Source organism: Oreochromis niloticus, linkage group LG17, assembly GCF_001858045.2.
Source record: "Oreochromis niloticus isolate F11D_XX linkage group LG17, O_niloticus_UMD_NMBU, whole genome shotgun sequence".
Classification (NCBI taxonomy): domain Eukaryota; kingdom Metazoa; phylum Chordata; class Actinopteri; order Cichliformes; family Cichlidae; genus Oreochromis; species Oreochromis niloticus.
In genome coordinates, this window is record NC_031981.2 from 37,315,499 (window position 1) to 37,341,676 (window position 26,178).

The following is a 26,178-nucleotide window of genomic DNA, read 5'->3' on the forward strand; positions in this document are numbered from 1 at the left end:
GTTTGGTGTCTCAAATACACGCTCAGAATTCAAGTGGATAAAACTAAGAGGCGGGTAATCGCTCTTATATACTTTTTAGTGGGTTTGTTTGAAGCTCTAATAAGAGCTTCAAATTGATACCACGGACGTGTGCCAAGATTTAAGTATTTGTTTAAATGTTTCTCACAGTAAACATTTTCTTCAGTAGAGCTTTCTCTTTTGAAGGTCAGGGCTCTGGGGCAGTGGCCTAGTTTTTAATTTTACAACAGCAAATCGTTCTCCTTTGTTGGGTTTGACCGTGACTAAATTGATAACGTTTTGGACCGCAGCCTTTACATGTGTTGTAAAATCTGAATCTTATTTGAGCAGGTAATAACATCATTAAAGTCATTGCTGTTTTTTATCAGTGTACTGGAAAAAGTGCTCTTATACTAATAGTAAGATTTTAGGCTGACAGCATGCAGTCTGTTGGGCAGCTTTAAGACTGATTGCTCTTTGCCACTTACAGGAATGAATGAGTGCTTGATCTGCCAGCAGCCTGCGTCAGTTTGAACCTTTACTCTGGAAGGAACCTGTGCTGGCCAGCTGGATGTGGATGGTGCTAGATGCTTGTTTGATTAGAGCCTGTTCTACGTGGGAGTTTAGGCAGGTGCACAGCAGAGTAGATATTTTGGCCTTTTTCAGCTTTTTTTGACAGATACACGGAGAAAGGACAGGAAAAATTTTATTTTTGATTTTTCTGATGTGAATTATGATCAATATCTTTTTCAGAGGTCCACAGTTTAGCTTTGGTATGATGCAGAATTCCCACGCGTGAACGCGCCTGCGAGGAGGTAAAATAAGCATCACGGGAACGCGCACGTCCGGTACAGTAGGACGTACCGTGTCTGCTGCCGTCGACTATAAGCTGGCTGTGACGAGCCCATACCACGGTCCGCCGTGTCCGACTCACACGGACAGACACAGCATAAGGGGCAGTGTGTGAAGACAGGAGCGCGCCTACCTCAGCTGGGGGTTCTGACACATCCTGCAGCGTCTCGGTTTATTGTCATTTCTATTGCATTGAACACACACGCACGCATATATATTAAAAACAAACAAACAAAAAACAGCGTCATTATGTTGTGGACGGCGAGTCAAGTCTTGAGGAAATTCTCCACTTCATCCGTGAGTAACGTCGCTCTGGCCGCTGCAAACAATCACCGGGATTTGATGCGTGAGCTGCTCTGATTTTGCGAACATAGTTTCTCTAAATGTGTCTGTGTAGCGCTGAATGCATGCAGCGGTCTGCGCGTCATGAGGAGGACTGAGCCAGGCTCGGGTCTGACTGCAGTCATTCTTAGTAAGTCACTCAGCTGCTGTATTTTCAGCCAACACGGGAAAAGATGGTGCACACTTTGCCACGTTACGGCTCCCTCCTCCTCTGTTCCTCCCGCTGCACGCTCGGACGGAGCTGGCCTTTACTGTACAATATCTGGAGGAGTTGCATCATCATCACAGTGTATTGGCTGGAGCCCGGCTTAATTACGACTCTGCAGGGCTGAAAGAGGCAGCATCATACGGGCTCTTTAATTTCTTATCTGTTTCCCGTGTCGTTTGGAAGTTCCTGTGCAGCAGCAGCCAGATCTGTCAAGTGCACAGGATCTTACATATGTGCGTGGGAAACCTGAAACCTCCATGCTTAACACATGTGGGGGAGGTTCTGGCATGCACTTGTCACTGCTGGATAAGGGTTGTGATCTTCATCAGCCAATAGCTTTTCTCTGAGCTGCCTTTAGCCAATAACAGAGTTAAAGGCCGTTAAGACCGCCAAGGGAGGCTGAGATTGAAGGATTTCTCATATATGCAATGATGGGTGTAAAATAAAATATTGACTAAAAATCAATAATATATAATCAGAGAAAAAAAGCGTAATGATGACAGACATTTGCCCTGGTTGTGAAAAGTTATATTATGGGAAACAGAAGCAAAGAGTTTCTGCTGCCCCAGTTTGACAGTCAGTTTAATCAGATACTGCTGTGCTGTTAAAACTCGTGAGCTCGCCCTCGTTTCTTTATATTTTTCTTTCAAAGAGTTTTAAAGTGGTCTTGATTTATAGTTTTCCAGGTTTTTTGGAAGTCTTTCAAAGTTCCTCTTTGGGCATTGGCCACATCTTTACTCATCTTGAGTCCAGTATTTAAACCTGACCATTTTCAGAGCAATTTGTTTGTCAACTCACTGACTTATGAAACAGTCAGGCATGAATAAAGTACCAAATTTAAGGGATGAACTGCTGAACCCATTTTAAACTGCATGTTTAGGCATAAAATAGTATGTTGCACCAACAAGGTGATTCCCAAACAGCTGTTACCAGATGCACTCTGTTCTTAAAAAAATGAAGACAACTGGAGGACAAAAGAAGAACAAGCAGGCATAAAAGAGTGTCTGCAGCAGATGACCAATATCTGAACATTAGTTCTGTAAGAAAATGATAAAATCCTGCACACAGCACCTAACAGTGCGCCTGCCCTGCAGCTGATCCATCTACTGTTTTCATAACCTCGTGGGAAATTGACTCCGTGGAATCGTGGCTGTCAGGAATCCATTGTTAAGGATGGAAAACAGGGAGAAAAGGATGAAGTATGCAGGAACTGGACTGATGATAATTATGGAGGATGAATACAGATTTGAGATTTTGGTTCAAATTGTAGTCAGTATATACAGAGGTGAGGATTCACAGTCATGTTTAAAATACGGTGCAGGCTCTGTCATGGTTAGGGATGCGTCCCAGCCGGTGGACACAGAAAGTACAGTCAGAGTTTGATCCACCACGCGATCACATCTGGAGAGTGTCTGGGAACAGCTTCATTTTTCATGATCCCTCGCGCACTACAAATGCATCCCTGAATATTAAACACACAGTCATGGATTGCCCCCCCCCCCAGAACCTGGGCCTCATTATTATTATTATTATTATTATTATTATTATTATTAGTAGTAGTAGTAGTAGTAGTAGTAGTAGTATTAGTATTAGTATTAAAGAGGTGTGACTTCATCATGACCAAGAGCAGAACAAAAGGATGCCCACCTCCAAAGAAGAGCTTTGGAATATATTTCACGAAGCCTAAAGAACAATTCCTGACGATTATTTAACGCCATTGCAAGAATTCCTGTCTAAGCGAGTTCAGGCTGTGTTGAAGAATAAAGGTGGTCCTACCAAATATTGGCTTTCAAGCTCAGTAGAATTGTACATGCCCTGTTTCTACCACACAAATGTTTCTATTTATGTTTACAAATTTGTTACAATTATTTTTGCCAGTTACCTACCAAGACAAAAGAGGTGTGGCTTAAGACCCTTGCACAGTACTGTAGGTCAACGTAAAATAACTGTGATGCCACTTTGACAACTGTATACAACTTGCTGCTGCCTTTGTGTGCTGCACGGACTAGCTTAGCATCAAGCTTAATAGAAGTTGCATAAAATCTGTGGAACTGTAGTGAAGAGTGTCTAAAATCTACTGAAGAAAGACTCTGTGACAACATATAAACATGTATCTAAGGCACGAGCATTGGCAGTATGTCTAATATACTCTCAGTGAAGTTGAAACTAGTGTATTGTTTGCTCCCTTTACAGCATCATTACCAGAACAAGTTAAAGCTAGCAATTATTGGCCAGAGCCTGTTTGGTCAGGAGGTCTACAGCAATCTGAGGAAGCAGGGGCACAAGGTGGTGGGTGTGTTCACGGTCCCTGACAAGGATGGCAAGGCTGACCCCCTGGGTAAGTTCCCTGTTCGTTCACAAGGTTTCTCTGACATGTCAGATACCAAACTTTCAACATTGCTGTCTTCTTGTCTTCCCAGTTTGCTATTATTATTTTTAATAGTGGGGCATTTGGAGTCACTACTTCCTCAGTTGGTAAAATAAACACCCAAGAACAATGGAAAAGCGTTGTGTTTTACAGTACAAGGAAATGTTTCATTATCACCCAAGTATCAAACAGGCTGCCTGGGCTTGTTTTGTCATTTTGGCCATAAAATTAGAAATTAATTCTCATCTTATAGGAACCTTTAGAAATCTAGCCAGAGCTGCTTTTCTGCCTGTGTTCAGGCTGCAGTACCTCGTGAAGGCTTTGTGCTACTGATAGAATAAATAACCCCATAAAGCCCGTTTTCTCTTCTTTGTGAAACACTTTGAATTTTGTCTCTAGCACAACTGGTAACGGCATTGTGGCCTTTTAAAGAGCCTCGCCAGAAAGGCTTAAGTCAGTTTATGTCACACTTTGTAGAAGGCTGTCCAATGGAGGAACTTAAAGTTTGTTCATGTAACTCATAATTATCTAAAAGAGGTGTTTGGATCCACCTTAAGAATACAGGTGTAGTTCTAGCTTCTATTTTAATTCCTGAGCTCTTCAGTTGTTTTTTCGTCTGTTTGGTGCTGAGTAGGTAGTTTAGCAGTGCCAAATGTTCAGCTGAGACTACAACAAACTTAGGCTGTAAAATCAAAATAATGTGCTGAAATAAATTCAAATGAAGGGCAAGCTATGCTACTTCTTTCAGTCATTATTGCAAATAGGGATACTTCTTTTTCCTCGCCCCGTTAAGATCATGTAATGCTTAAACGCTGTAATCACGTGCAGGCTTTTACATGCTTGTGCATGGCAACAGCACTACTATTTAAACTTCAGTGTTAATCAGACTGTGTAAACTTTGAAATCACATATAACATTACAAATAAAAGAGATTAAAATTGGAATTTTTGCATAAAACTAATAACAGCCTGTAGGTGAGATAAAGCTCTGTCCCTGGTACTAACTGTGGGTCACCAGAGGCCTGTGCTGCAGCTGAGGTAGATGCGTGTTGACTACAGTGCTCCTGGACAAAGACAGGCCTTTATTCTGCATTAGTTGCGGGATAGGGGCTCCATTGTCTGTGTGAGGAGAGGCCCTGTGTGGCCCAGAGATGCAGCTCTGAGGTGAAAAGTCTGCAACAGGGAGGGTGCACTTTGGTGATGCCGTCTCACCATGGAGCATCATCTGCTGCCTCCTGCTTCTGCACCTCGTCCTCCTGTTGTCGAAAACTTAATTTGTTCCTCTATGATTCATAACCTCGAGCATTCATTGCCTCATCCCATTGTTTGTATGTGTTTGAGTTTTTTTCAGTTCAATTTGACTTACAGAGCACCAAATCACAACAGAAGTCTCCTCATGGTGTTTTATATTATAATTAAAGACCCTACGAGAATGGAGAGAAACCCTCAGATGACCCACTATGAGCAAGCACTTAGCAACAGGGGGAAGGAAAATCTCCCTTTTAAAAGGAAGTAACCTCCGACAGAACAAGTCTCAGGGAGGGGTCGCAATCTGCTATGACCAGTTAAGGGTTGGGGGAGGAAGACTAAAGGATCATTTTGGGCAGAAGTAGTTTTCATAAGAGTTTGTGGTGTCATTGTTAGCATCCTGTGGCGTCCGTGTCATAGGCTGTATCACAGGTTGTATCACAGGTTGTATCACAGGCTGTATCACAGGTTGTATCACAGGTTGTATCACAGGCTGTATCACAGGCTGTATCACAGGTTGTATCACAGGTTGTATCACAGGTTGTATCACAGGCTGTATCACAGGTTGTATCACAGGTTGTATCACAGGCTGTATCACAGTCTGTATCACAGGTTGTATCACAGTCTGTATCACAGGTTGTATCACAGGTTGTATCACAGGTTGTATCACAGGCTGTATCACAGGTTGTATCACAGGCTGTATCACAGGCTGTATCACAGGTTGTATCACAGGTTGTATCACAGGCTGTATCACAGGTTGTATCACAGTCTGTATCACAGGCTGTATCACAGGTTGTATCACAGGTTGTATCACAGGCTGTATCACAGGTTGTATCACAGGCTGTATCACAGGCTGTATCACAGTCTGTATCACAGTTTGTATCACAGGTTGTATCACAGGTTGTATCACAGTCTGTATCACAGGCTGTATCACAGGCTGTATCACAGTCTGTATCACAGGTTGTATCACAGGTTGTATCACAGTCTGTATCACAGGCTGTATCACAGGTTGTATCACAGGTTGTATCACAGGCTGTATCACAGGTTGTATCACAGGCTGTATCACAGGTTGTATCACAGGTTGTATCACAGGTTGTATCACAGGTTGTATCACAGTCTATATCACAGGTTGTATCACAGGTTGTATCACAGGTTGTATCACAGGTTGTATCACAGGCTGTATCACAGGCTGTATCACAGTCTGTATCACAGGTTGTATCACAGGTTGTATCACAGTCTGTATCACAGTCTGTATCACAGGTTGTATCACAGGTTGTATCACAGGTTGTATCACAGTCTGTATCACAGGTTGTATCACAGGTTGTATCACAGGTTGTATCACAGGTTGTATCACAGTCTGTATCACAGGTTGTATCACAGGTTGTATCACAGGCTGTATCACAGGTTGTATCACAGTCTGTATCACAGGTTGTATCACAGGTTGTATCACAGGTTGTATCACAGTCTGTATCACAGGTTGTATCACAGTCTGTATCACAGGTTGTATCACAGGTTGTATCACAGGTTGTATCACAGTCTGTATCACAGGTTGTATCACAGTCTGTATCACAGGTTGTATCACAGGTTGTATCACAGGCTGTATCACAGGTTGTATCACAGTCTATATCACAGGTTGTATCACAGGTTGTATCACAGGTTTTATCACAGGTTGTATCACAGGTTGTATCACAGGCTGTATCACAGGTTGTATCACAGTCTATATCACAGGTTGTATCACAGGTTGTATCACAGGTTGTATCACAGGCTGTATCACAGGTTGTATCACAGGCTGTATCACAGGTTGTATCACAGGTTGTATCACAGGTTGTATCACAGGTTGTATCACAGTCTATATCACAGGTTGTATCACAGGTTGTATCACAGTCTATATCACAGGTTGTATCACAGGTTGTATCACAGGTTGTATCACAGGTTGTATCACAGGCTGTATCACAGGTTGTATCACAGGTTGTATCACAGGTTGTATCACAGGCTGTATCACAGGTTGTATCACAGGTTGTATCACAGGTTGTATCACAGGTTTTATCACAGGTTGTATCACAGTCTGTATCACAGTCTGTATCACAGGCTGTGTGTTGCTTTGTAAAGAGTGCTCTTCTAGGCCTGACTGTTAGTCTCTTTTTATTTTTTTGAAGCATCCCCAATTAATGACATAAAAAATTAATTGAAAACTAAAAGGTGCCTGATGCAGCAAGTTAAGATTTGTTTTTTTTAATGTAATCAGGTTCCGTAAAAGGACTTTTTAAGGGTTAAATGAAGGTTGACGTTAAATTAAAATATATTGTTGTCACAGTTTAAAATAAACTGGTTGAAAATATGTATTATTTACTAACATTGTCTTCAGACTGCGGTTTTCCTTAATCTTAAGCTGTGCCTTCAGTGTTGGCTTCTCCAGTTATTCTCCAGTTTGTTTCTCACTCAGTGGAATTTAATTTTAAGTTCACAGTCCTTACAGATCATCTGATATCCTTCTGTGCATCAAAATCTCTTCAAAGACATATTATTTAAACACTTTGGCACAGTAGCTGTGTATCTGCAAGCCACTTTGCAGCCAGCTCATCCTGTCATTCTTTGTCTGATTTAATTCATTTTATAGTCTTTGTATTATCTGAACTTGCACTATTTAATTTCTGACATACATTTAGACCTTTAGCTCATTACTCAGGACCTCCATGAAGCCGTGGCGTTCAGAACTGCATACCTAAAATGTCCTCTTTTCTCTTAGCGGTGGCGGCAGAAAAAGAGGGGACACCTGTGTTCAAATTCCCACGGTGGCGGGTTAAGGGGAATCCCATCCCAGAAGTGGTGGATGCCTACAAGGCGGTGGGTGCTGAGCTCAATGTCATGCCCTTCTGCTCACAGTTCATCCCCATGAACGTCATCGACCACCCAAAGCATGGCTCCATCATCTACCACCCCTCCATCCTGCCCCTGCACAGAGGAGCCTCAGCAATCAATTGGTGAGAAAGAAGGCGGTTCAAAATAGTTTGTTTGACAGCTTGGGATATGCCAGTGATACTGGTACACTGCACAAAGTGGATTTAATAATAAGGAATATAGATATTATCATCTGTCCTATCAAAAGATAGGCAGGTTTAAGAAATGAGCCTTTCTTGTCAGAGGAAAAGACCCAACAATCTGTTTGCCTGCTCTTTGAGCTGTTGTTGAAACGGTTTTGTGAGTTTTTAGCTGAGATTCTGACGTTTCTGTGGATACCACACGTCTATATTTAAATAACAGATCTGGCGGTACAGCCCGTTAAACCAGATGTTCTCCCTCTCGCCCCCGGTATTGGGGGCGTTGGGGCTTAAACAATTGTTAATTGCTTTGTTTAGCATGAATGGCCATGAGGGAGGGGTTTATCAGTAGGAAAGGCTGCACAACTCATGAAAATACAGTTAAAAGGCCAAAATGTATTCTTGTGCTTATTTGTGGAGATCAAACAAGTTAAGAATTATAAGTGGCTTCAAGCGCACATTCAGTCCTGTGAGACTCATTCAGACTCTCACCCGCCTCTTTGTGCACCTGGCCTGTGCCAAAACACCTGCTGCCTTCGGAACATCTTCCCCCCTCCTTCCTTACGTAATGGTATGATCCCAGTCTGTCTTTGCATGTGATTGGCCCACCTTTGCCTGTATGGACTACCAGCAGTGCTGGAGATTTGGCTCCCACATGCCAACAGTCCATGAATAACTGACATGTGTAATTATCTGTTTGACACCCCTGGTCTGGTAGGTTTAAACCTGCGGCGTTTGACCTCAAACTCGTAGCAGCCTGGCTTTCTTATCTCTTCTACTTCCTAATCTGTTGGTTCTCCGCCCATGCTATCTCTCAACACAGAGACACACACTGTACAAACAAATCTCAACCCAAAAAAGGAAAAGTCTCCAAGCTCCTGCTTCATGAAAAACCCTAAACTCTCATGTTAAATGAGGTTTCTAACTTATTTTCAGCACCATCAGTGATCGACAAAGAGCACAGAGACAGTTACAGTTTGCCCGAGCCGTGCCCACAGACCTGTGTGTGGAAGGCTGAGACTCACCATAATGTAATGCTGGCTCAACAGGAGCATGAATTATATGTGTTGCTTTCAGATGTCTGTAGAAGTCTTCCCCGGGCGTTTCTTTAACTTAGCATAGACTGCTAGCTAAGAACTGTTTAAAGTTCAAGTATGGACAGCAACTGTTCAGTGCAGCTGTAAATGTAGTTACATATAAACATACTTTGATTAAAAAGAAAAACACTGGTCACCATTTTCTTTAAGTAGAAAAGGATTGTTTTAAGGAAAGGACTGTTGAGAATATTTTCTCAGTAACATTTCAGCGGGCAGTAAAGTGTTTAACACACGTGTAAGACCGCTGGGCACCTGCACTCTGCATGTATCTGTAATAGAACAACAACGCAGTTGGGTAGATGTGTTTCCTGGTTTGACTGTCATAAAAAAACAATGGGCTTGCTGGTGGTGGCGTGGTGTGTCATAAAACCATCCTCATTATGGAATTTTTCTGTAACTTCCTTTCCTGTTTAGCTTTCTTTGCGGAGGCTCTCCTTTCTGTCTCTGATATAAATAAAATACTCACCCTGAAACTATGAATCAAAGATAATCAAACAAATTTGTCTCTATGTGGAATCTTTATGGTTAAAGTTGTCATGCAGTACAACTGTCATATCACACAGTCGATGCACTGAGTTGCCTTTAATAAGAACCCTGTTGCCCATAGAACCGTAACAATGGCTTTTCCCACACTTTCTCTTTGTATTGCACCACTAAAGGGCTCTCTGATTGTGGTTTTTTCTGGACTCAGGATTAACTGTTAGTACACTGTAATGGTCTACTTTATAGCCTTTATCTGTTCTATAAATAATTGTTTAATGACACAGCTCTTGCTCTTTGTTTCCCTTTTATATGTCACCAGGACTCTGATCCATGGAGATAAGAAAGCCGGCTTCACTGTGTTCTGGGCTGACGATGGACTGGATACCGGACCCATCCTGCTGCAGCGAGAGTGTGATGTCGAGCCCAATGACACTGTGGACACACTGTACAACCGCTTCCTGTTCCCCGAGGGCATCAAGGCTATGGTAACCACATGGAACTCAGTATAATGAAAAGGACTAGTTCTAATCATTTGGAGTGTACCTTCAGCATCAGCATCTAAACCTACATCAACCCCAATTTTTGTGTTTGTGTTTGAACTGAAGCATTGAGCTGGACTCTGTTTCTTGGTGCAGGTGGAGTCTGTGCAGCTCATTGCTGATGGAAAAGCCCCTCGGATTCCTCAGCCAGAGGAAGGAGCGAGCTATGAAGGCATTCAGAAGAAATCCAACGCCAAGGTGAACGTTAGACGGCAGTCTGAAGTCAGGCACTGCATCATATCAGGAACATGCATCGGGTCTGGATTACCATCAGGGGTGTATCCAGACCTTCAAAATGACAGTCTGGATATTATTCCTGCACATTTCAACAGCTGTATATGAGTCAGGTTGTTCAGGCTTTCTAGTAGCACACGAGAAACACTGATAGAGTTTGTCATTTATACGACCAAGTCCAAATTACCCCCCTCTTTACATACTCAGCTTGTACTCTGAACAGCTGCTCAGTGTAATAACTCTCACTGGAAGTTTCCTATTAGCTGCGCAAGTGAGCAGCTAGGACTGGTTTGGGGTGGTTCTCCCTATAACGTGAAAGAGAGAGGTGGAGCTGATCTTAGCTGCTTCCTGATTTGTCACATGGAGAGATGTTTGCTTGCAGCTATTACAAATGTGCTATTCTTGGAGCAGTCTCATTTTCTAGAATCATTTTTCCACATGTTGCTAAATCGGAGGCCGTCAGCTGACCTTCCTTCTCTTTCTTGGAAACGTAGCTCAGGCACTGTTTACACTGGCTTCTTCCCTCAGGTGAATCTGGCACAGCCAGCCGAGGCGATCCACAACTGGATCCGTGGCCACGACAAAGTCCCCGGTGCTTGGACTGTCATTGATGGCCAGGTGTGTTTTCCAGAATGACTGAGCAAAGATAATACCAAACATTCTGGATGTATTTTAAAATCTGCTCTGTGTCTTTGCTCAGTCTGTGACCCTTTATGGCTCCTCCATGTTGGGGGGTTCAGTACCAGAGGGCCAGCCGCTGGACATCGAGGGGGCTTCTCAGGCTGCTCGAGTCACCAAAAACGGGCTCATCCTGTATGGAACTGACGGCAAAGCTGTGAGTGACCCTATAAAACAAATAATGAAGAGCAAACAAAAGCAGAGCTGGATGAGTGTGCTGGTGCCTCTATTAGAACTCCAGAGGGAATAACGTTAACTCAAACACAGCTGACTAAATCAAATACACTGCCAGCATGCCCTGTTTCATCTTTACTCTGTTTGTGTCACAGCTCCTAGTGAAGAACCTGCAGTTTGAAGATGGGAAAATGATTCCTGCTTCCAAATATTTCTCTTCCGGAGAAAGCGCCAGTGTGGAGCTGACCGATGACGAGAAGACAATGGCAGAGGAGATCAGGGCGAGTGAACCCCTCTGTTATCTGATTCTTTTTAGCCCGCTGTCTCTCAATAGACTGTAAATGATTTAAATGTAGAACATCACCCCCCCTTTTTTTTTAAAAAATTGCAGAACATCTGGAAGGGCATCCTCAGCAACGTGCCAGCCATTGAGGACACCACAGACTTCTTCAAGTCCGGCGCCGCCTCCATGGATGTGGTCAGGTGAGGGAGACGGGTGCAGGGATTGGTCAGAAATGTTTTACCTCTTCTTGTTAACCACAGGTAGAACAAGCTTTTAATTTTACAATTATGTCATGTATTTTAAGTTGTGTTTGAAGATAGCACGCTCAGTTTCTAGTCAGCTCCAATATACTGAGTTTAGGCCACATTTAAAATCTCCGATCTTTGGGCTCAAACACTGTCTAAACAGAACACTGTGCAGCTAATGCCTTCTTTAAGTTTGTTATGGGTAAAAGATACTGGCTCATATCAGAAATAACCTCTAAAATAAATGTATAGTATAGCTTTTATAAAAACCACTGTTTTCTTAAGGAAAAGATGATAAACCAACTATGTGCACATTTAGGTATAAATATATTCATATGTAATACAAACACATTTCACACAAAGAAGAGAGTCTGCATAATTTCAGGCTCTGATTCAATAACTGAATTCTACATTTAAAGATTATTTTAAAGCAGATGTTTCAGTCCAGAGTATCTTTTTCAGGCTTTCCCAACCTGACCAGTATATCTTCATTCTGATATCAGTTGTGTTTGTTTGTATATGTGGGTTTTTTTCCACTGCGGACATTGGAAACCACTACACCTACACCACAAACTGTATATAAACGATGGACATAGCCATCTTTCAGATGCAGTTTGAAGCCTCAGCGTGAGTGTTTACTAGCTATAGCTGGTTGGCTTCAAAAGCAAGCTGCGTTAATAAACAGTCCAACACACAGATGCACATAATAAAATACTATAATTTTACTCTCCGAGAGCACAACGTCTTTGGAATGAGTTAAACCAAACAGTAAGTCATATTATTTCACAGATAATTCCATTAAAATTGCTTCAGGAGGCACCAGCACAGTGAGGCAGTGATTGGCCACAGCTCCCTGTGTGAACATCTGTCAGTCAGATTTGACAGATGTTTTTTTTTGTTAGTAATAAAAATCATTCACCCCACAGCTGTTATGAAGGGGTACACTATCCAAAGAGCCTAAAAGCTTTTTAGACTGGACTATAAACGTGGTTTTAATGCTGTGTATTTGGGCATTTTAACATGGGTGTTTGTGCAGTCCCTCTAGTGGCCACTAGAGGGACTGCAGTTTTTCTGTTATCTTTTCCACTTATGCACTAGCTGCACTTTTCTGCCTGGGGTAACCACACATAAATGTCTGTTTTTGTAATGTTTAGTGTCCTGTTGTGATTTGGCGCTATATAAATAAAATTGAATTGACAGCTGAATTGCATTGAATGGAACTGTAGCAATTGGAGAGTATCCTGATACCAATCTGGATAATACAAAAAACCTCTGACCTAATTTGATTTGACATTCTTGATAATAACGTCTCACTGCCAACAATACAGCTTTAACACACACATGTATATGTGAATAATACATGAATAGAGATATTAAATTCGAGGTGATTGGTTTATACCTCACGCCCTTTAAGCAGACAGCAGAAGGAGCTTTGTGTGTGTCTCTCACCTTTAGTTGTTAACGAGATGTTTGACAGAAGTGTGAGTTCACTAAGCAGAAACAAAAGCTTATAAATGTGTAGAAAAGCAGTTTGTGATAAAGAGCTGTCCTCACTGTGTGCAGACTGGTTGAGGAGGTGAAGCAGAAGTGTGCTGGCGTCCAGCTACAGAACGAGGATGTGTACATGGCCACCACATTCCAGGACTTCATCCAGATGTTTGTCCGCAAGCTACGAGGAGAGGACCAGGAGGAGGAGCTCGTCGTTGATTATGTGAGTCTAAATACGAGCTAAAGCGAAATCAGTCAAGTAACGAGAGGAGATCCCGTCACTCAAACCCAGCTGGGGTTTTCTCCATTGTTACCTAGGCAACCAAAGACATAAACAACATGACAGTGAAAATGCCATATCAGTGTTTTATCAACGGCAAGTTTGAGGATTCAGAAAATGGAAAAACCTATGACAGCATCAGCCCCAGTGATGGATCTGTGAGTCGCATGACCACACTTACATTATGCTCATGCACAGAAATTTTCCATGCCATGTTCAGTGGATTATGTTTGACGATCTTGACCTTCAACCAGGTGATCTGTAAGGTGTCTTATGCCTCAGTGGGTGATGTGGACAGAGCTGTGGCTGCTGCCAAAGAAGCTTATGAGAATGGGCCCTGGGGCAAGATGAACCCCAGAGACAGAGGAAGTCTTCTTTACAGGTGAGTACCTCCATCTAGAGGATTACTTTGGGGTTGCAGAAAAATCATAACCACCTTGTATTTGCATCAGACCAAATAGATTGAGTACAGCAAAATAGAAGCAAGTAGGTGATGTTCATATTATGTAGGACTGAGAGTTAGTATCGAGCTCCTCGCTTCAGGCTTGCAGACCTGATGGAGGAACATCAGGAGGAGCTGGCCACCATCGAGTCCATCGACTCAGGAGCCGTGTACACGCTGGCCCTCAAGACGCATGTCGGCATGTCCATCCAAACCTTCCGTTACTTTGCTGGGTGGTGTGACAAGATCCAGGTAGGTGAAGGTTTCTCAGGGTTTCTGTGTTAGTGGCACACAACCTAAGCTCTTCACTTCAGTACACTCTGTCTGTTTTCTGCAGGGTAAGACGATTCCCATCAACCAAGCCCGGCCCAACCGCAACCTGACCTTCACTAAGAAAGAGCCTCTGGGGTAAAAGCTCTGCATTTACTCACCTGAACCTAATTATCCTCAGCTGTTTAGACAGTATACACATTTCTGTGGATTTCACTGACTGAAGAGCTTTTTTCCTGTCACAGTGTGTGTGCCATAGTCATCCCGTGGAACTACCCTCTCATGATGCTGGCGTGGAAGAGTGCAGCCTGCCTGGCAGCTGGAAACACGCTGGTTCTTAAACCTGCACAGGTGGGTTGATTGTTCCCTCATCCTGTGCATGGTTTCACTTCTTCCTGCGCATTTTATGTGTTTTAATGATTGTTTTTGATATTTACAGGTCACTCCACTGACGGCACTAAAGTTTGCTGAGCTTTCAGTAAAGGCAGGCATCCCAAAAGGAGTCATCAATATTTTACCAGGCTCTGGTAATGAACACTAATAGAATCTGTGGAGTTTAAACAGGCTCTTTTTGTTATTGCTTGCTTTGGGGAAAGTTCTCAAAGATCAGCTCAGAGACTGTGAGCACTTCAGTTCTTCTCTCTGTGCTTCATTTGCATCATTTTAGTAGCCCGGAGAGCTAAAACTGTACAAACACAGCAGGAAAAAAAAGGAGCATTTCTTGTTTGTCCTTGAGCCTGTCTGGAGTTTTGTGACTACAAGATTAGAAATGGCTGTAGGCAAAACTACTCACAGCACATGTAGAAGTGTCCAGTTGACTGCAGCACATGTGGAAGATTGTGTCATCGCACCTGGACTCTGTCACGTGACCTTCTCGATCTCCTCCAGGTGGCATGGTTGGACAGCGTCTGTCCGAGCACCCAGACATTCGCAAGCTGGGCTTCACCGGCTCTACCCCTATCGGCAAACAGATCATGAAGAGGTAAAACCCGACTGACTCTTTGGTTACTGGTCACACACCACAGCTGCACAATACGTTACTCTCTCTCTCTCACAGCTGTGCAGTCAGTAATCTGAAGAAAGTTTCTCTGGAGCTCGGGGGGAAGTCCCCCCTCCTCATCTTCAGTGACTGTGACATGGATAAGGCTGTTCGCATGGTGAGGGAACAACACTCAGGGAACTATTTTTTGATATTTTGTAGACCAGTTAGTTGTGTATATAAATATTATTTATGAATAATCATGAGACAGTTCAGTTCCTTTGGAGGTGCTGGTGTTGGTGAGATCCTGAAACGCCACAGAGTGTGAATGAAATGACACACTGATGGTTGTGTATGTGTGTGTTTGTGCGTGCTGCCTCACAGGGCATGAGCTCGGTGTATTTCAACAAGGGTGAGAACTGCATCGCTGCCGGCCGTCTCTTTGTGGAGGAGTCCATACACGACGAGTTCATCCACCGAGTGGTGGGTGCCAAAACATCCATCATGTAACTTTAGAAGAAGTCAAGCAGAAGAAACAAAACCGACGTTATTAGCTGTCAGAAAAATCATATTCCTGTCTTTACACCCTCTCCTTAAAAGGTGGAAGAGATCAAGAAGATGAAGATCGGAGACCCCCTGGATCGCTCCACAGACCACGGCCCACAGAACCACAAAGCCCACTTGGACAAGCTGCTGGAGTACTGTGAGATCGGGGTGAAGGAGGGAGCCACACTGGTGTACGGAGGCAAACGGGTTGACAGGCCAGGTAGAACACGCGCCCCGTCTCTGGAGGCTGCTACACTCACACACATCCTCTGTTGTTTTAGTCCTTGAATACTACATGTTAGAACAGAAAGGTGATTTTCATTACCATTTTCATTTTCTCTTTCAAAAACCAGCCAAATAACTGGGAGCATGAACAGTTGGTGCAGAAAAACAACAAATTGGATTCCAGATTAAACACGTTTTTCTGCCACTACTACAAAGTCAGTGTGATCAGGTTAGGTTGCACCATCACTGACTGTGGAATCACGACATTAGTGACTAATCAGAATATTCTAACAAACTGTTGAAATCTGGCTTCTTGAAACCAAAATATAGATTTAGCATTTTCACATGGTCATTGATACAAAATAACATCCATGATGAGTCTGTTCACAATAAAAGCACCTGACAGGGCTCAGTCATGGAGCATGAATTCATTTTTTAAATGACATAAAACAAGAAAGATCAAATAAAAAAGTAAAGCTACTGTAACCCAGTTCATCAGTGATGTAAGCTGGACCGGAGCGTGATTATGGGCGTCCGTCTTCCTTCAGGTTTCTTTATGGAGCCCACCGTGTTCACTGATGTGGAGGACCACATGTTCATCGCCAAAGAAGAGTCCTTTGGTCCCGTCATGGTGGTGTCCAAATTTAAAGATGGGTAAGTCGAGGGTAACGAGTATCACACTGTAGAGCTGTCGCTCAGTGTTTCATATCCTCGCTCTGCTCTTTTCCTCCAACTCCAGAGATGTGGACGGCGTGCTGCAGAGAGCCAATGACACGGAGTACGGCCTGGCTTCAGGCGTGTTCACCCGTGACATTAACAAGGCCATGTATGTGAGCGAGCGGCTGGAGGCTGGAACCGTGTTTGTGAACACCTACAACAAGACTGATGTTGCCTCACCTTTTGGGGGTTTCAAACAGTCAGGCTTTGGCAAAGACCTCGGTGAGAAGAAAATTGGAATTTATTAAATATTTTATATATATTCATTATTACAGTAGGGCTGTTTCAATTCTGACTTTTCATATGATGCTAGCTGGCGAGACCTTTTCAGTTTTAATGTCAGGTGGTCACGCTTACTGATAAACTTTCTTTATTCAAAGTAAATATATGACATGATTATAACTCCTTTTTTTTAAACTAGGAGACCTTTTGCACCGTCCAAGCTTTTAACAAGTTCTGGTTTGTATCCACAGGTGAGGATGCTCTCATGGAGTATCTCAAGACCAAAGCAGTGACCGTGGAATACTGAGGCTCACAATCTCCCAATGAACTCCGAACAAGAACAGGAACTCCACAGTCTGAGTGACTCAGACTTCCAGCTCCAGACAGTGTGTGTGTGTGTGTGTGTGTGTGCGAATGGTTCAGAGCATGTGTACTGTATGAGTGATGGGGGAAAGCTTGGTTGACCCTGAGGTGGACAACATGCCTTCTTTGTTTTCAGGTTTTCTGTGTGAAATCCCTGAGGAGCCGAGCTGCTCCTGGCTGTAATTTTTAAGATGTAAAAATAATTAGCACAGCAAAAAACTAAACTCTATTACTATCAGTTATCTTCACTGATTCTGTCCAAACGTCATGCTGCCTTCTTCATCCCTTTAAGACCTTTTTACAATATTTTTTTCTACCTTGCTCTCGTTTTTAATTCTTGGATCACCTGATCAGTATATGAATGCCATTAGGGTGCAGTGTGTGTTGGATGCTTTTTGGCTCACATGTTTACTCACCCACAAATACTGCCAGCTTTGTGTAGGTTGCAAACAAAATAGCAATATTAAACATCTGTACTGGTCAGAAAAATGGGAATGTTTGAGTCTAGAAAGCAGCATTAAAATAGCTGGCTTTACAACTTTTCAGGAAGCTTCCTGATCAGCCGTGCTCAGCACACAGTTCTGGAATAAGGCTAGGAAAATGGAAAACACGTAAACGGTGTGAGAAGCAGGATACAGTGAGGCCAGCAGTCAGGATATCGCTGTTTGGATACACTTCGATCTCTTTGGCTGAAAATGTAAACTTTTCTGCATTTCTGATCAGACCCAGAGGTCTTTGATGCAGTCGTAACCTCCCTGTGCTGTGATAACACCCGGACACATTTAAGCACAACTACATTCAGACAAGAAATACTATTTTGAGCAGTTAAATGACTTTTTAAACACTTGGTTAAAAACAAACTGTTGGTTGCAGCAAAAGATGGTTTATTCTTAATGACTGACTTGAATGTTAATGATGAAAAAAAACAATGTATAGATTGATTTTAAGCTTTCAAACTTTAGTTAGAACACACTACATAGAAGCTCTTTCAGAGACTGGAGGGTGGTGTGTAATCCAGTGCAGTTACCAGTTAGTCACATTTTAAATTCCTTTTAGGTTTTCCTCGTGTTTCTGCTCATTTTCTGTGGTTCACTGCATCACATCAAGAAATCCTGATTTCCTGAAATGGTTGCTTAGCAGCTGAATATAAAGGTCAAAGTATCAATGTGAGATATTTCTAAGCTGTGATGAACCGCCTCGAGCTGGGCGCTGCATTAGAACTGAGCTAAGCCAGTATTTAATGTCACTATTTAGCTTCACCACACAAACACTCTGTTTACATCGCGTCTGTTCAGACATCCTGACACATCCACTCTGTGTCGAAACGTGACTTTCTTTGTAAATATTTGTTTAAACAAAACAGGTTAAAAAGACTTTCATACATTTTTGACCTTGTATTTGTGAACTCGAGCAGGACTATGTAGTGTAACACTATGTTGTATTCATTAAAGCACACCAGCTAGATGTTTTATACGTCACTCATGTGACAAAGTTGTAAACTTAATTTTCTAATTATCCCACATTGTCAGTGAAGGCAGCGAGGGCTACAATGCAAATATTTTCTCAGTCTTTAAGAGAGCGATCGTGTCAATAAACAGTATGGCTTCAGAAAGCTTGGTGTTCATTTTACTTTGTGATGCTGACGTTAATTAAACGTGCTGCGTACCAACACTCGTTTCAGTGTTTTATAGGATAGACCACGATCCTGATGATCAGTCATTAAAAAACTGAGCTGAACACAAACACTGTGATGCAACACTCAGAGGGTGAAAAATGCATTCGGGGCAGTTTTTAGCCATTTTATGTTTTCAGCTTTTACAAAAATTGTAATTAAATGTCATCATTAAACTTTATTCAGTTGGTTCAAAATCACATTCACAACCTTGTATAAAAAAAGGAGAGAATCTGTGGAAAATACAAATGATAATTATTAACAGACGATGGAAACAGAAGTGAAAACAACAAATATACACAGAGGATCAAATTCTAAGACAAAGCTGAGAGAGCTGTATGCTGTACACTTGAAACATTATTTGTCACACTGGATACATAATGAGGGTACAGTGTATTTGTTGGAGCTGAGGGTTACACCACCAACGTTCTGATCAGCAGACAAATGTTCAGAAAATCCAAACAAACCTAAAATACAGAGACAGAGAAGGAAACTGACCGTGATCTCTGGGGTCTCTGTTCGACTCTATAGTGGAGTTTATTGCTGGGGCTCAGGAACACTTGACCTGTACTGTCAGTGAACATGCCTGCTGTGTCCACACACAAAGAAGAAACAAGCACCTCATTTGGTGTAAAACTGTCCAATGATAGATGCTGCATCCACTGGGACAAAGAGAATATGCTGCACAGTTCAACTGCCAGCATCTGTAATGGGATCCAGGATCATTAATCCATGTGGGATGGGTCACTTGGACATGTGTGAAGGCACCAATGATGCTGGCTGTGGAGCATGTAGCAGGCTTTGTTTCATTACCATTTGTACTTGCTTCACTTCCTGCTTCAGCAGAGAGCTAAGGTGAACGATTCGAAGCCCAAACTGATGCAAGAATGTGTTCACGTTCATGAAACAGAGGACATAAACGAGGAGACAACAACACAGTATGCAGACATCGTGGTCACACGGTAGACTCCCAGCATTTGTTCTGGCCCTATGGGCAGTTTGTGTGCACATTTCAGTATTCACAGCACTCCCACATGAGTCAGCAGCTTTTCTGTCCACTGTCTGTCTGTGTGTGAAGAGGATTTGAAAAAAACAAAAAAAAAGAAACTCCGACACGACATCTGAGGATCTCCTTGGCAAAACATTTCACATGGAAAAGAAACCAAAGGTCCCTTTGTCTGACTCATCTACTCCCCCTGCTGGTCCAGAACCTGGATGTTGACTTTCTTTTTCTTGCCTTTGTCTCCAGGTAGTTTAAAGTTCTGCTCTGTGACCTCGCCGTCATCATCGCTACAGTCCGACTCCTCAGAGTCCGACGTCTCGCTGTCACCTTCGGAGCTGCTGCCTGACTCATTGAGCTCCACGACTGCTACATCCTGAGGAGGGGACAAAATTACACGACTGGTCAAAGACGCACTTAAAGCAGCTAAATGGAGAAAAACTGATTAAATGAGAAGTAGATCAAGACTTATCCATCACCAGAAGAACAAATAAATTTGTCATTTACGAAAGTGTTCAGAGCCTTAAGGCAGTGCTGTGTGGAAGCTTCTGCAGCTGTAGTACAACTCATGGCTACCTGGATTTTGCAGCTTATGTGCCATTTTCACATCTCTGCAGAGCTGTTAGGGACAGACAGCTGTTCTGAAACGATCTCTGCCCCAGGTGTTGAGAAGAGCACACACAGAATGATCTTTGTCTTTATGGGCGTTAATAGAAGGTAATAAATAGTACAGACAGTTTGGGTCTGTTTTGTTCTGTCAAAATAAGAGACGGACTCTCCTCGTGTGCTCTGAATTCTTTAAACAGAGCTCTAAATAGAGTCAATTTCAGTTTTTCACTTTTGTTTTGGAAACGCAGGAAAGAATTGAGAACAGGACAAAAATGGTAAATTAATGCTAACTGAACTGCACTTAAGTTGTAAGGTTGAATAAAAGTATGATGGTTCAAAGGTTAGAGTCATGTGCTGCTGTTGGAAAAACAAGGCTCAGGACTGTAATACTTCACCCACATGCTGCATGGTGATGACTGAGCACTACAGAGTTGTAGTTTAAACAAAGGTAAGCAAAAAAATATGCATCTTGTAATCGAGTTTTGCCGACGACACCACAGTGCTCGGACTCATATCCAACAACGATGAGACAAACTACAGGACAGAGGTGCAACAACTAGAGTCATGGTGCCGCGACAATAACTTGGTCTTAAACACCAAAAAGACCAAGGAGATTATTGTAGATTTCCGGAGGAAAGGTCACAACAACCACCTGCCTCTCTTCATTGGCAGTGAGGCGGTGGAGAGGGTGAGCAGTTTTAAATTCTTGGGGGTAACTGTGACTGAGGACTTGTCCTGGGGCAACCACATCACCTCAGCTGTACGGAAGGCCCAACAGCGCCTCTACTACCTGAGGAGACTGCGGAGCGCACACATTCCCAGACCTCTGATGTTGAACTTCTACAACTGTGCCATCAGCAGCGTTCTGACGTACGGATTTCTAGTGTGGTTCCCCAGCTGCACCAAGGCCGACCAGCAAGCACTCCAGCGGGTGGTGAAAGAAGCTGGCAGAATTATTGGAACGATTCTGCCAGAGATTAGCAACATCTTCCCCACTCGCTGTCTGAGGAGGGTGCACAGTATCCTGCGGGACCAACATCACCCTGCGCACCACCTTTTTCACCTGCTGCCCTCAGGGAGAAGGTACAGGTCCATACAGGCCAGAACGTCCAGATTGGCCAACAGCCTGTATCCACAGGCTGTGAGGCTCCTGAACTCGGCCCCCCCCTCTCTGCCCCCCCTCTCACGGACAATAACCATATCCAACTTATTAATAGCTGTGAACTGGCATGAAATATAGACATTTATCATATCTCACAGTACAATAATTGAACGGGTTGCACTGTTGCACTTTGTCATATTTCTCAGGTCTTTGTTTGAACGTCCCATGAACATTACCTGTCATATTCTCATGTTTTTGCTAAGGATCGTCTCATTGCACTGAAGTCACACTGGGTTAAATAGTCACACTTGGGTCTAAGGGGAATTTAGTATTTATTATTATTTGTTGTAGAAGCTCCAAACACAATTTCATTGTTCTTGACAATGACAATAAATACTTGAATTGAATTGAGTTATTTGAGTTACTCGAGGGATTGCTGCAGGGCTAGCAGTCACACACAGCAGACCTATTTGGAATAACACAGCCTCTGTATGAAAAGAGCTGCCAGATTTTCCCAGAGACCAGCTGCCCTAACCTCCAACACTTCTCTATTGCAGAGTCCTTTATGTTCCATGTTGCAGTTCAGTACTTCACCATATGGTGGCAGTGCAGCTGGTTCAGTGGCAGGCTGATACTCACCATCTCTATGACCCTCTCTGCCTCGTCCACACTCTCTATGTCAAAGCGTCCAGCAGGAGCCTCCTCCATCTGTCTTTTCAGCTTCTCGTTGGCCTCAGCCATCTGAGGCAGGAAGCTCTGCAGCCGGTCCAGAACTGATTCACAGGCAAAGACACCCACACACATATCACTAAACATCACTCTTATGCTTTTTGGTAGCTCAACGATCGACCAACTTGTCACTAAAAAGAATGCTCGACATTCTTACCGCTGCTTCTGGGGACTCTCTCTGTCTGCAGCGATCTTCCAGCATTTGGACTGAGGAGAAGCTTCTCACTGAGACCTAGCAGCATAACAAACAAATCAGTTACTCCTCATGAAAAACTTTATGCTCCTATACTTAACTGGGGGAGAAGAAAGACACATTTCTCATGAGTGGGTTAGTGTGTAGAAATCCTTTAAATACAGCAGTTGTGGCAACACATCCCTGATAGAGATCCCTAAGAAGGTTAGCGAAATGACCATTCTGTGTAGCTAAGATTTGGGTTTACTCTAGTCATCCTCAAGCACAATGATTAATCTAAATTTCTCATGGTCTGGAAAGCTGCAGAGAAAGTTGGCAAAGTGAGCAATAATCAGGCATCAATCAATCTATCGGGATGGACCGCAAAGTTGGGTCACAGCGGCAGCAGGGAGGGCTCTCAGGGGAGAGTTGGATGATATATCGCACTAATTTATAATGTAAATCCAAATATAGACAAAAAATAAATAAATAACAACAGAGAAGGAAAATGCAGACTCTGACATAGTGCGGGCAGATTGGTTTGATGTCAGGCTTAGCTACACGGGGAAAATAATTATTCGATCTTACAAATAAACCAACATCTCTAATTACTCTAACAGTACTTTTACTTTAACAGAAAGACAGAATATCAACACAACACCCCAAACAAAACAAAACATCACATAAACACTAGAAAGTGCATTTTCTGAAGAAACTGCAGTGTGAATGCTTGAATCTGAATGTATGCACTGAAATGAATTAATTGCTGAATTTTAAGTTAAAAATGTTGAATGAGATGAAAATACAGAAATTTTCACCTGAAATCAAAAGTGCCGAACTGCTAAAAGCTGACATCAACAGAGAAGAAGTTGGAAAATAGTTGAAAATGTTTTAAATGTAAATTAGAAAAACCTAAGAAATGAGAGAAAAACAAATTAGAGTCAGAAAACATCTAAATGAATATTAAAAGTTCATATTCTTTGAATCACTGAATGACTAAAATGTGATCCCTCCACTTGGATCCACACAGTTTAAAAAGTTTACATCTCTGAGCTTTGAAAGACACGGTGTTGGAAAGAGAACAACGATGGCGACGTTTTGAGGGTAAAATGATGGCTGTAGAGCAAACACTGTGGACACAGCAGCAGTTGAAAGAGAAGTGTTTAAGATGAATCTTGGCACAGTGAGAGACAGAGCTCGTTAGGCAGGCAGGTGTGAGCCTGGTTGCTATAGTGACTGCACCCAGTGGCTCCATACACACGCACACAGACATGCACCTCACTTTTGCTGCTTAAAATGAACAGAAAAGTCAGCCCCAAACAAATTGTTCCCAAATGAAAAGTACATGTCGTATTGACAAAATTCTTTCACCGTGAGCGGCAGCAATGTCCAGTCTACCAAATTCTCAGTTTTCATGCCCATGGAGTTTATTATATGGACATGATGATAGTGCAAATACACCATGCTCTTCTGATTTTCAAACGAACCTTCTGAGCCATTTTAACATTAGTCTATGGAAGAGTTGGAGGGAGGAGGCTGTGCATTGGTGACATTTATGAAAGAATCATAACACCTAGTACAATAATAAACACATTGGGTGAAAGAGGACAGCGATGGCTACGTTTTGAGGGTAAAATCATACCTGTAGAGCAAACGCCGCGGACACAGCAGCAGTTTTAAAAAAGATTTTAAGATTAATTTTTTTGCTCCTCTCACTCTAGCAGTTGAGCTGTCTCACTCTAGCGCCAACATTCCGTCCCATACACACCCATTATAAACTCTGAAACGGCTGAAAAAACATCATGAAACTTAAACTGGAACTGAAGAAAAAGTATAATAGATATTGAAAAGATAAATACAAGTTGAATAGTTGAATGTCTTGTCTTCGTTTTAAAGTTTGAATGGTGGCTCTACGTCAATGTATGTGGAAGTAGATACAGTTTAAAGAGGAGTAAGTTGAAGAAGAATTTGAAGGGTCTCCCCATTGAAATACATTATACATTGTTTTTTAAATAAAGTTGAATAATTTTAAAAATATAAATGTTAGTGTGAATGCTTTTCAAGCATTCACACTAATAAAGAATAACATTGTTGTCATTGTTGATTTTGTGTCTTCACCCTGAGTCCATCCCCTGCCAAGCTGCACCTGTGATTCTACGGCTGCTCGCTGATGAGCTGACCGATAAGTAAATCTTTTCTTGGATTTTATCCTCTGCATCCTTACCCAATCACCTCTGCCTCCCACAGGACGCCAGCCTGCCCTGTTGAAACACTATTTTTTTCAGTGTTTCAACTGAAAAAAATAGAATGCCTTTTATCCAAAATAGAATGCCTTTGATCCTTTGATATGTCATCATCTTGCTGAGAGGCAAAACCCATAAATAGGGGCTTTGCTCTGTTAAACTTTACTGCTTAACAGACGTAGACCTGACAGCAACCACAGCCCTTTTGGAAAGTTTTGAGAGAATTTCACATTTCTCAGCAATTCACCGACCAAGCCGACACATTTCATCATGTCAGCTAACCCATCCTTCAGCTCAGATGAGCTTGAAATAGTTGAAGGGAGCATTTTGGGAAACCACTACAAGGTAGAGGCCTTCCTCGGAGAAGGGGGCTTTGGTATTGTAGCCAAATGTCGTGATACCAAGACCAACCGAGCTGTGGCTATTAAAGTCAACAAGAGCCGCCCTGATATTCTGCAACAGGCAAAACTGGAAATTTTCATCTTGGAGCAGCTGCGAAGGTTGGATCCAGATGCCGCCAACATTGTTAAATGGGACGGCTTTTTCCACGACGGAGAGCGGGTTTGCTTAAACTTTGAACTCCTTGATCAATGCCTGTGGGACTATATACGGGACCGGAATAACCAGGGTCTCCCCATAAGTGAAGTCGGGCCAATTTTACGTCAACTGACAAATGCTCTGTCCCACCTGGGTTCTGTGGGAATAGTGCACGCTGACCTCAAATCTGGAAACATCATGGTTGTAAATCGCCATGAGTCTCCCATCAAAGTCAAACTTATAGACTTTGGCCTCGCATGTCCTGCGTCTGCAGTGATGCCTGGTGACCGTGTGGGGACGGTTGGTTATAGTGCACCTGAGGTTATGCTTGGCCTTCCTTTTAATGAAGCAAGTGACATGTGGTCTCTGGGGCTGGTAGCTGTGGAGCTTGGTACAGGGGTGCCACTCTACCCTGGAAATGAAGATTATGATGTTTTGAAATTCATCATAGAGACTCAGGGTCAGCCACCAGATCATGTTCTAGATTCTGGCGTGTACACTGAAGACTATTTCATTGAAGACAACTACAAGCAACAGCGCTGGACATTTAAGACTGACCAACAATTTCAGTACGAGACAGGATATGAATCCCTGGAGACTCGATACATAAAACTTAAAAGCCTTGATGACCTTGAACAAGTAATGTTTACACAAGGACCTGAAAATGGCCAACGTTTGTTTGTCAGCTTAATTAAACAGATGTTGGCCTTGGATGCAAACCAGCGCATAACACCTTCGGAGGTTCTCCAGCATCCCTTTTTCGACCCTAAGAGTTCCCTGTGCATTGACACGAGTAG

General features: G+C 42.7%; 2 protein-coding genes across 3 annotated transcripts; one reads left to right on the top strand and one right to left on the bottom strand.

The window, feature by feature from the left end:
* The first annotated feature begins 848 nt into the window (after positions 1 to 848).
* aldh1l2 (aldehyde dehydrogenase 1 family, member L2) lies at positions 849 to 18,988 on the top strand. 2 transcript variants are annotated; one of them, XM_025899348.1, is made up of 23 exons: positions 849 to 1,146; positions 3,593 to 3,737; positions 7,761 to 7,858; positions 9,952 to 10,117; positions 10,268 to 10,369; positions 10,934 to 11,023; positions 11,106 to 11,240; positions 11,413 to 11,538; positions 11,649 to 11,740; positions 13,349 to 13,496; positions 13,592 to 13,711; positions 13,808 to 13,935; positions 14,097 to 14,247; positions 14,333 to 14,403; positions 14,511 to 14,616; positions 14,705 to 14,792; positions 15,154 to 15,247; positions 15,323 to 15,422; positions 15,629 to 15,727; positions 15,845 to 16,010; positions 16,564 to 16,669; positions 16,755 to 16,954; positions 17,206 to 18,988. In XM_025899348.1, exons 2-23 carry the CDS (start codon positions 3,717 to 3,719, stop codon positions 17,259 to 17,261), a joined length of 2,463 nt encoding a protein of 820 aa, XP_025755133.1. In that variant the 5' UTR covers positions 849 to 1,146; positions 3,593 to 3,716; the 3' UTR covers positions 17,262 to 18,988. The 2 variants fall into 2 exon arrangements, with proteins under 2 accessions (XP_025755133.1, XP_005475642.1); XM_005475585.4 differs by having other exon boundaries at positions 850 to 1,146; positions 7,761 to 7,995.
* A 159-nt stretch (positions 18,989 to 19,147) lies between these two features.
* nopchap1 (NOP protein chaperone 1) lies at positions 19,148 to 23,470 on the bottom strand. The gene is made up of 4 exons (XM_019346789.2): positions 23,420 to 23,470; positions 22,587 to 22,661; positions 22,340 to 22,473; positions 19,148 to 20,365 (listed from the first exon to the last, which is right to left on the bottom strand). The coding sequence occupies exons 1-4, from the start codon at positions 23,454 to 23,456 to the stop codon at positions 20,177 to 20,179; spliced, it is 435 nt and encodes a 144-aa protein (XP_019202334.1). The 5' UTR covers positions 23,457 to 23,470; the 3' UTR covers positions 19,148 to 20,176.
* Positions 23,471 to 26,178: the final 2,708 nt, after the last annotated feature.